The following is a 10,395-nucleotide window of genomic DNA, read 5'->3' on the forward strand; positions in this document are numbered from 1 at the left end:
TTAGTAGAGACGGGATTTCACCGTGGTCTCGATCTCCTGACCTCGTGATCTGCCCGCCTCGGCCTCCCAAAGTGCTGGGATTACAAGCGTTGAGCCACTGCGTCCGGCCTCTTGGTACTTGTTTGGTTGGGTGGATGGGGCTAAATGAAGTTAAGTCCTTATGACACATGTATCTCACTCATCTTTTAAGACATGGTACTTGAAGCCTCTGTATGGAAGAGTACAATCTGCACTAATTACATTACTTGGATTGTTTCACCTAGGAGCAATGTCCTTAAATTTGCTTAATATTTTCCCTCAAGTCCATTTCTGCTTCAAAGTAGAACCACATTAAATTTTTCTATTTGGTGGATTAGTTTTACATTAACTTTTTCATCCTGCTATGTGGCTGAGTGCTTTAAATATTGACACTGTTAATCATACCTGAAAAAATGTAAGGCGAGACTCAGAATGGTCAGGTTTAATACCTTTTTTCTTTTGTACACCTCCTGAGAAACACGATACCCAATCTCTTTCATAGGATAATCCGTTTAAAACCTTACAACAGAGCCAACAAGCTGACCTCCCAAAACAACATATGCATGGTCAAAGGCACCACAAACCATTCATTTGAACATTTCATGCTAATTGCCTGTTTCTCCCTTTAAAATTTTTAACACCACAGGCTACATGTATTGGTAACAAAGTTAACGAAAACAAATTTGCAAGTTCCCTTCTTCAAATGGCAGTCAGGTTTGAACTTTCCAATTCTGCACGTGCTGACGTGGGGAAGGAGGTATGATGAAGAACCAAAACTGCAATTAGAATCCTTTATTTAGGACCCATCTCCAGCTTCAGGGGTTACTCATAGCAAAGAGAATGCATTGTATACTACTAAAAAAGAATCCCAACAAAGTGCATGATATTGCCATTCATTTTGCAATCAAAGGGGAGGAAAAAAATCCAAAAAGTAGATCTGTGAGACTAAAAGCTAGATATAAAATGAACAGTTCCTCAGTGTAAAAAACACTTAATCCAAATAAAATTTGAAATTGCTCATGTACCTGTACAGATTTTATAGGAAGGTTACTGGGTTAAGAATGACTACATTTCAGCAGGGTGCGGTGGCTCACGCCTGTAATCCTAGCACTTTGGGAGGCCGAGGCAGGCGGATCACGAGGTCAGGAGATCGAGACCATCCTGGCTAACACGGTGAAACCCCCGTCTCTACTAAAAATACAAAAAAATTAGCCGGGTGTGGTGGCGGGCACCTGTAGTCCCAGCTACTCAGGAGGCTGAGGCAGGAGAATGACGTGAACCCGGGAGGCGGAGCTTGCAGTGAGCCGAGATCGCACCACTGCACTCCAGCCTGGGCAACAGAGCGAGACTCCGTCTCAAAAAAAAAAAAAAAAAAAATATATATATATATATATATTTCAAAGAAAGGGAAAATACAGTAACCAACTGAAAGGGGACAAAATGGAACAACAGCAAGCTTGTCAGCAGCTCATTCATGCCAACGCCATTCTCAACATTTTATCCTCAAGCAAGTTAGGTGATTTTGCTCTAATTCTGTATCAGTATCACAGATCCTAAGAAGTTAGGCAATCTGGCCCCTCAAATCCGGTAACCAAATTTGTATCTACTTGGTGGAATTATTTGGGAGCCTTCCTAACTGTAACTACCTTAATATTCTGTTCTGTTGGACTCACCTAGACAAACCAGATTATATTTAACAACCCCCTACCTTTCCCTGCCTCAAAATCATTTGGGGGAAGAAAGAAATGTAAAGAGAGTAATCAGTCAAGTTTTCATATCCCTTAATCCCAAAGCCACTCTTTTTTTTTTTTTTTTTTGAGACGGAGTCTGGCTCTGTCGCCCAGGCTGGAGTGCAGAGGCGCGATCTCAGCTCACTGCAAGCTCCGCCTCCCGGGTTCACGCCATTCTCCTGCCTCAGCCTCTCCGAGTAGCTGGGACTACAGGCGCCCGCCCCCACGCCCGGCTAATTTTTTTGTATTTTTAGTAGGACGAGGTTTTACCGTGGTCTCGATCTCCTGACCTCGTGATCCGCCCACCTCGGCCTCCCAAAGTGCTGGGATTACAAGCGTGAGCTACCGCGCCCGGCTCCCAAAGCCACTTTTACTCAGAGAAGACAGGTTTTTTCTAACTCACAAATTCAACCATAGCTTCTGAAGGTTGGCATGAACCTTGTAAATTAAAAACAAACCAAACAAAATTGTAGCCTGGGTGTAGTGGCTCATGCCTGTAATCCCAGCACTTTGGGAGGCTGAGAAGGGTGGACTGCATAACTCCAGGAGCTTGAGACCAAGCTGGTCTCTTTGGCAGAGACCAGAATCCCATCTCTACTAAAAATACAAAAAAATTAGCCAGGCCAGGTGGTGCACACCTGTAGTCCCAGCTACTCGGGAGGTGGAGGTTGCAGTGAGCCAAGACTGCGCCACTGCACTCCAGACTGGGTAACCGGAGTGGGACCCTGTCTCAAAAAAAAAAAATTGTAATCCTATAAAATCTATAAATATTTTGCTTAGTTCTTTTTGCCTATGTTAATATGAAGTGCCAAAATAAAATGTACACCTCATTTCTCTTCCTACCAACATTAAGAAAGGCTATGCACTATAGGAAGACGGTTAATGGAAAACAATTATCACACTATTTAGTTACTGTAGATGATTACCAGTTACAGAGATCCAGGTGTAAAGGCTAATCCCTTTATATTTTTTAAGCATTAATTTAACTACAGTGGGCAGCTGCTTAATGTAAAATATAAAAAACAGGGCCAGGCGCGATGGCTCAAGCCTGTAATCCCAGCACTTTGGGAAGCCAAGGTGGGGAGATCACCTGAGGTCAGAACTTCAAGACCAGCCTGGCCAACATGGTGAAATCCCGTCTCTACTAAAAATACAAAAATTAGCCGGGCGTGGTGGCAGGTGCCTGTAATCCCAGCTACTTGGGAGGATGACACAGGAGAATCGTTTGAACCCAGGAGGTGGAGGTTGCAGTGAGTCGAGACTGCGCCATTGCACTCCAGCCTGGGCAAGAAGAGCGAAACTCCATCTCAAAAACAAACAAAAAACAGGGGAAAGGAAATTACGATTTCTTGTTGGCCAATTACATGTCAAGCACGGTGCTAAATGTTTTCAAGCACTGTAAAGCACCTAATTGTCCTGAACATCATTTCATTAGAGGTGTCTAATGATCAATGGTAAATTCACCTGTGCTATTATGAGGTTATACTTGATTTATCTAAGATACAAAAATAAAATCACATAAAAGGGGGCAGCCTAAGATTTGGTTGAAGCCAGCATGTTGGTCCATAGGAAAAAAGTGATAGTTGACTGATTCCTATCTGTTAAATCTGGACATTCATCCACATGTGCTCTGGGTGCTGAACTATTCTGTGCAAACACCACTTCCCTTCTCCAAAGACCCAGTGTTGCTACAAGGCTGCTGCCCGGAAATGAGCACGCCACCATTCTGATCAACTTTGGCTCCTTTTTATTCAGGAAGCATACACTAATTCTTTTTATACATTTTTTTTTTTACATTCCAGAAATAAGCGAAAATAGCAGTTTTAAATATGTTACAAAGTTGGCTTTTCAGGCTTAATAAGCTTTTTGAGAGAGGGACCAGCCAACTGACCTTTTCATCAAAGCACCAATGTATCTTCAGTCTTTTACCAAGCTCTACCACAGCTATGGTTGCCTTGGATGTGCTGCACATCCAAACTGTGTGAAAGCTATAATGGAGAGTTGCTGTGAGTCTCTCTGCAAGGCACCAAGAACAAACAGTTCAAGCTTCCTTTCTTCAGATTGAACCAAAGTTTTTGAAACTTTCAACTGCTCTCTCAAGTAGTGCTCTCTCAGCGTGAAGACTAGAATTTGTTAAAACCCATATATCACAAGATACAGTAAATCACTTCCAATATTCTGGAAATCACATGGTAGAAGTTATAAATAAATGAACACTAAAATTACTTTAAGAAAGTTTTACATCATTTAGTTGGTAAGGACATTTACGTGTACAGCACAATTTATTGTTAAACATTCTATAACTGGCTTCACACAAAGATGAAAATAGATTAATACAAAATGATCTGACATTTTCAGTAAATCTGGAATTAAGACTGGATTTTTATTGTAGTCAATATCAACTTTACATATTGTTGCAGATTGCTGTGCTATGCCCTTTAAAATGATAATTTCTCAGGGTAAAATTCCATTTGGATATGTGTTCTTGCTTGTCAAACTACTAAAATCCGAGGAACACAGCAATATCAAAGACACAAACAGTAACTGCACAATATCATCTGCTGGATTAAGCTAATACAAGTGGACAGATTTCTTTAGGTTCCAATATCTAATAAACCACTATGTGAAATGAACAAGGTGAGACATCTGAATATACTCTGCAACCGGAACATGTAGCATTTCTTTAATTCAAAAATCTGCCTCATTAGGCATTTACAAAATAAATTAGTAAGATCTCAATTTGCTTGAGGCATAACAAGCTCGTAATGGCCCACTTGGCCTTCCTGTTTGAGCTGATCTAGTAGGTCTTCCTTCCGTCTTTTTCTACCTACCACTAGGTACCTATCATGGCCCACCCCATGAGACTTACTCTTAAGACCATACTTCTGGGCAATCTGATGTATTTGCTTCCGTTCGTCATTAGTCAGCTCTCTAGAGAAAGTCAAATCTGTGTGGCTCTCAGAGCGGGCGTAGTTTCTGATGATCTGTTCAATATCTCTCTTGGCAATTTTATTCACCCTCTCTACATCCAGACCAAGCCCTTCCCGCTTATGCTGCTCTTTGACTGAGATAGGCTCCCGTATGCCCTCACCAGATTTACCTAAACCACCACCAGTCCAACCCATCTTTCTCAGCAGCTGATTTCCAATATTATCTTCTTTGATTTGCTGTTTGTAAGCCTCCTCTGCTGAGCGGCCCTGAATTTCATTTCTTGAAATCACATCTTCAACAGCTCCTTTCTTCAAGTTGTTAATGACAGTTGGCTGGGTCTTTTTGAGGGTTTTCACAGCTTCCCCAGCAGCTTCATATTTGACAGTTTTCTTCACCCCAACTGCTTCTGCAATTACTTCACTCTCTAGAATCACTTTGCATTTCCAGCGGAGGCCTGTCATCCTTTCATAGACATACTCAACTGTCATTCGGTTAAACTGAGCTGTGTCGTTCAGCGTGCACACGGGATTTGAAGAATTCTCATAAACTACAAGATCCTTTATATCTTTCTTCTTTCCAGATCCTCTGGGTGAAGAGCCTGTATGGCATTGTGAACTTTTGACAGATGGATAAGTGGGCTGTGTTTTTTGAAGAATTTTCAAAGCCTCGTCAGCAGCTGCATGTTTACTTGTTTTCTTGGTTCCATAACCTTCAGCTAAGCAGTGATCTTGTAAAAATACTCGACAACGCCATGTGCGATTTGGCATCATCTCATATTTGTATTCAATTGACATCTTGTTGAATGAGGCAGAATTGTTAAGGATACCAATTGCATCATTTGCATTTTCTGTAATGACAAAATTGGTCCAGTGTTTGGCGGAAGCATTAAAAATTGGCTGCCCAGAAGCATCTTTACCCAGCACCACCAGGTCTTCTGGTGGTTTCAGAGCTGGAGGAAATTCATAGGAGGACATGCCAATCTGACACACCACGAGGTCCTCTCCAAACGTATGCTTGAATTTCCGCCGGACAACTCTAACTTCAATACGTTTCTGTAAGAGTTTTACAGCTAGCTCTGTAGCTCGATCCCTGGACCCATTCTTGCTGCCAGCATAACCTGTAGTTAAGTAGATATTTTGGCATCTAACTTCACAAGCATAGCCATCAGTTAGAAGTTTTTTATTTTTGGGGATGTCGGCAGGAGGAATTTCCTTTAAAGGAGCATATATATATTCAGGATTTGTCTTACACGCCTGAATACAACGAGTTAACATATATGTATAATTAATTTTATCAGATCCAGAAGTCATCTCTGGATTAGAAAGGTTCTTCCAGATTGTTGCCGTTAATTTTTCAATAAAATACTGCTTCTCAGCTACCACAGACTCGGGAAATGTCTGTGATGGTGAAGGCTCAGGAGTTGACTGAGAGTTTGCCTGCTGTGATGTGGTGCCTGGGGCAGGGTTCCCACTGTCAAAATACATGTTGGCTGTTACAGGCTGGTCTTTTGTGAGAATGAATCCTGATGAATCACAATACTGAGAATTCCCATCTTGTATACTGAAAGAATCTTGAGTGTAATCTTGGTAGATGTCTCTTGGCATGCTGGCAAAATGTGTTTGTTCATTTACCTCTTTTGTTTGAGGGCCATAAGGATCTTCCTGTCTTTCATCTTTTGAACTACTAGCTACAAAATGTACAGGCTCAAAACGAGGTCTCGCATGGAATTTGGAACCGGCTTGCTTTTTAGGAGGATTTTGACCTATAGAATGAGTGAAATTTACAATTCATTAAAATGGGAATATTTCAAAAGAACCAAGCAGGAAAATAGTACCAACCATATTATTTGCAAGCTGCATTGTTGGTACGAGATACTTCCATCACAAAAACTTCACGCCATTTGGGTGAAGGGACTCAATTATCAATGTAAGATTCCAGCATAAGGAGGGATGCTCCCTGTCTTCCCACATGTAAGGGAAGACCCTTGATAGAAAATATACCATTGAGTCAAGTATGCAGGTCACCACCACACATGACTGGTAGCTGCTTTTGCATCAAATGAGCTAAAGCACAGGTGAAGTGTACTCTTCACTTGTGCTGGAAGGTGAAGTGGACTGGAAGATTGTTCCAGTACAATCTCATACCACCCATGCTGAAAAGCTCACTTAAGGACTGAAAATGGAACAGATGGCTCTAATGCAAGACAGATGATGAGCAGAGGCAGTTACAAAGCCTTTCTCTTTTGTATCAGATGTGAGTGACTCTGTGATGGTGCTTTACATAGTTGTGACTAAAAAATCAAAGAAAAAGAATTATCAAAAGATTCCAAAAGTTTTCGACTTCAAAACCTCAGCTCTGACCCATTCATCACAAAAGGGTGTTTGCTCTATTTTCTTTCTAGAACAAACAACAGCTGGAAACTAATGATTTATGTGAGATGCCAAATTTAAAGCTATGGAAGAACTCTGATGAAGCTATACTAGACACTAGAGCTTCCTCCCTTTAACACTGCTCAGTAGAAAGCTCGTCCATCCTGGACCCATCCAAGAGGATTTAGTGACTTAGATGCTCAAGTGATCACAGTATAAGATTTTATTTAGAGGGCGGTTCCATGGCATAAATTTCAAGGACTGAATAATAACATGATTTCAATATTCTTAGTTTTCAATTCTATTTAGCATCCTCAAAAAATTGTATATAATTAAAAGCTAAAACTCTTTTATCCATAAGAACTAATGTTACCAATGTTATTTGAAATCATATACCACACTCATATCATTTTTTTTCCGAGTCTGGTCTATGGCCCGAATCTCGGTCATCGTCCTCCGGTTCACCCATTCCTGCCTCACCCTCGATACTGGGCTAGGCTAATTTTTTTGTATTTTTAATAGACGGGGTTTCACCGTGGTCTCGATCTCCTGACCTCGTGATCCGCCCGCCTCGGCCTCCCAAAGTGCTGGGATTACAAGCGTGAGCCACCGCGCCCGGCCACTCATATCATTTTTTTAAAGCCATGTTGTTTCTTCAAATCCCACCTTTCAGAAGCAAGTATACTCACCATCACATGTTGAGAGGTGGCGTTTTTGACCTTTGGAAGGCTTGGACAGCACCAGATCATATGAAGGCATCTCCCCAATATCAATACCTTCAGCCATTTGGAGAATTTTTTCCATCAAGCGTGGGCTGTACCTATTTAAGTTAATATAATCTACAGTTAAAACAGGTAAGGATGTCTTTTTTAAAAAGCTTCAAAATAAGCCAGTCTTATAATTGCTCCCACAAGACTTTATCAACAGGGTATCTTGGCTATAAAAACCAAAGAATCAGCCCTAAAATATTTACCCATCAAATGAATAATTATGTTACTAATTAGGAATCAAGATTTTTCAGCATAAGATATACAAATATAAACTCAAAAAATTTTAGCGAAGACCTTATCTTTAATTTGAATTGAAAATATCAGTATAAATTCATGATTTGTTTTGATTGTGGTCTCTATCATTTCTCATGAAATGGAATCAGGGTCATTAGAGAAATGGCTGATTCTAAGTCCATGGCAGGAAATGTCTAAGGTGAGCCTGAGAAATCTTCTAGCACCTAAAACCAAGGAAACTGTCAAAGATCAAAGGCGTTGTGTCAAATGGACTCAGAAGCCAATTTGAATAGACTCTTACTGGCAAAGTGAGCCAACTCAAATATCGATAAGAACAATGATGGCAATGGATTGAAATACATCAAATATGTTGAAAATCCATTAGTTCATAATGATACTTACAAACTATTATTGGTCACCTTTGGAGGATGGAAGGAATCATGTCATTATTCTGCAAACAGGTAAATATGAAAGGAAGAAAGCAAACATTTATCCTGTATTTTCCTGTATAAATTGTACTTAGAGTAACCAAAGAGATGATGAGGAAAATGTCTTTTAGAGAAGCATTCCAGCTAATAAATGAAGGAATAGACTACTACCATTTTGTAACCTAAAATAAAATAAAAAATGATCATCAGACGGGCATGGTGGCTCACACCTGTAATCTCAGCACTTTGGAAGGCCTAAGCGGGTGGATCACTTGAGGTCAGGAGTTCGCGAACAGCCTGGCCAACATGGTGAAACTCCATCTCTACTAAAAATACAAAAATTACCCGGGCATGGTGGTGGACACCTGTAATACCAGCTACTCAGGAGGCTAAGGCAGGAAAACTGCTTGAACCTGGGAGGCAGAGACTGCAGCGAGCCGAGATCATGCCACTGCATTCCAGCCTGGGCGACAGAGCTAGACTCCATCTCAAAAAAAAAAAAAAATCAATGGCTGCTAAACCTATTAGGTGAAAAGCTAATGGGGGAAGAACTCACAGTCAGACCCAAGCAAATATTCTCAACTGATTATTGACAAAGGTGCCAAGGCAATTCAATGGAGGAAGGATAGCCTTCTCAACAAATGGTGCCAGAACAAGTGGGCATCCATAGGCAAAAAAAAAAAAAACAACAATTCTACAACCTAAACCTCACACCTTACACAAAACTAACTCAAAATACATCATAAACCTAAATGTAAAACTATGAAACTTTTATTGAAAAAAAAACACAGGGCTGGGCGCGGTGGCTCACACCTGTAATCCCAGCACTTTGGGAGGCTGAGGCGGGCGGATCACGAGGTCAGGAGATCGAGACCACCCTGGCTAACACGGTGAAACCCCGTCTCTACTAAAAATACAAAAAATTAGCCGGGCGAGGTGGCGGGCACCTGTAGTCCCAGCTACTCAGGAGGCTGAGGCAGGAGAATGGCGTGAACCCCGGGGGGCGGAGCCTGCAGTGAGCCGAGATCGCGCCACTGCACTCCAGCCTGGGCGACAGCGAGACTCCATCTCAAAAAAAAAAAAAAAAAAAGAAAAAAAACACAGGAGAAAATCCGTGGGATCTAGGGCTAGGCAAACAGTTCTTAGGCTTGATACCAAGCATGATCCATAAAGAAACTGGTGATAAAATGGACCTCATTGAAATTAAAAAGTTTTGGCTGGGTGTGGTGGCTCACTCCTGTAATCCCAGCACTTTGGGAGGCCGAGGTGGGCGGATCACTTGAGGTCAGGAGTTCAAGACCAGCCTGGCCAACATGGCAAACCCCCATCTCTACAAAAATAGAAAAAAAAAAAATAGCTGGTCATGGTGGTACACACCTGTAGTCCAAGCTACTTGTAAGACTGAAGCAGAAGAATCATTCAAACCCAGGAGATGGAGGTTGCAGCGAGCCGAGATCGCGCCACTACACTCCAGTCTGGGTCTGGGTGACAGAGCGAGACTCCGTCTCAAAAAAAAAAAAAAAAAAAAAAAAAGAGTAAAAAGTTTTGCTTTTGAAAGACTGTGAAGAGGATGAAAAGTCAAGCTGCAGACTGGGAGAAAATATTTCTAAACCACACACTTGACAGAATAGTAGTACCTAAAACTCAATAGAAAAAAAAATCAAATTAAAAAATGAACAAAAGACATAAACAAAATATTTCACCAAAGAGGATAGACAGATTGCAAATAAGCACATGAAAAGATGTTCATCACTAGCCACCAGGGAAATGCAATTTATAATCACAATGAGGTATCACTATACACTTATTAGAATGGCCAAAATAAAAAAGTGACAATGGCTGGGCATGGTAGCTCACGCCTGTAATCCCAGCACTTTGGGAGGCCGAGGTGGGTAGATCATGAGGTCAGGAGTTC

The 10,395-nt window shown here is 41.3% G+C and overlaps 1 protein-coding gene across 1 annotated transcript in view; it reads right to left on the reverse strand.

Annotated features, from left to right (window-relative positions):
• Positions 1-3,472: 3,472 nt before the first annotated feature.
• Positions 3,473-10,395, reverse strand: part of NKRF (NFKB repressing factor) — a 19,816-nt gene continuing 12,893 nt past the window's right edge. The window contains exons 2-3 of the mRNA XM_032757516.2: positions 7,738-7,868; positions 3,473-6,441 (exon numbers count right to left, since the gene is read on the reverse strand). Of these exons, the coding sequence (XP_032613407.1) occupies positions 4,484-6,441; positions 7,738-7,868 (2,089 nt within the window). The 3' untranslated portion in view covers positions 3,473-4,483. The remainder of the gene's footprint in view (positions 6,442-7,737; positions 7,869-10,395) is intronic.

The sequence above is a fragment of the Hylobates moloch genome, unplaced genomic scaffold (assembly GCF_009828535.3).
Source record: "Hylobates moloch isolate HMO894 unplaced genomic scaffold, HMol_V3 SCAFFOLD_7, whole genome shotgun sequence".
Classification (NCBI taxonomy): domain Eukaryota; kingdom Metazoa; phylum Chordata; class Mammalia; order Primates; family Hylobatidae; genus Hylobates; species Hylobates moloch.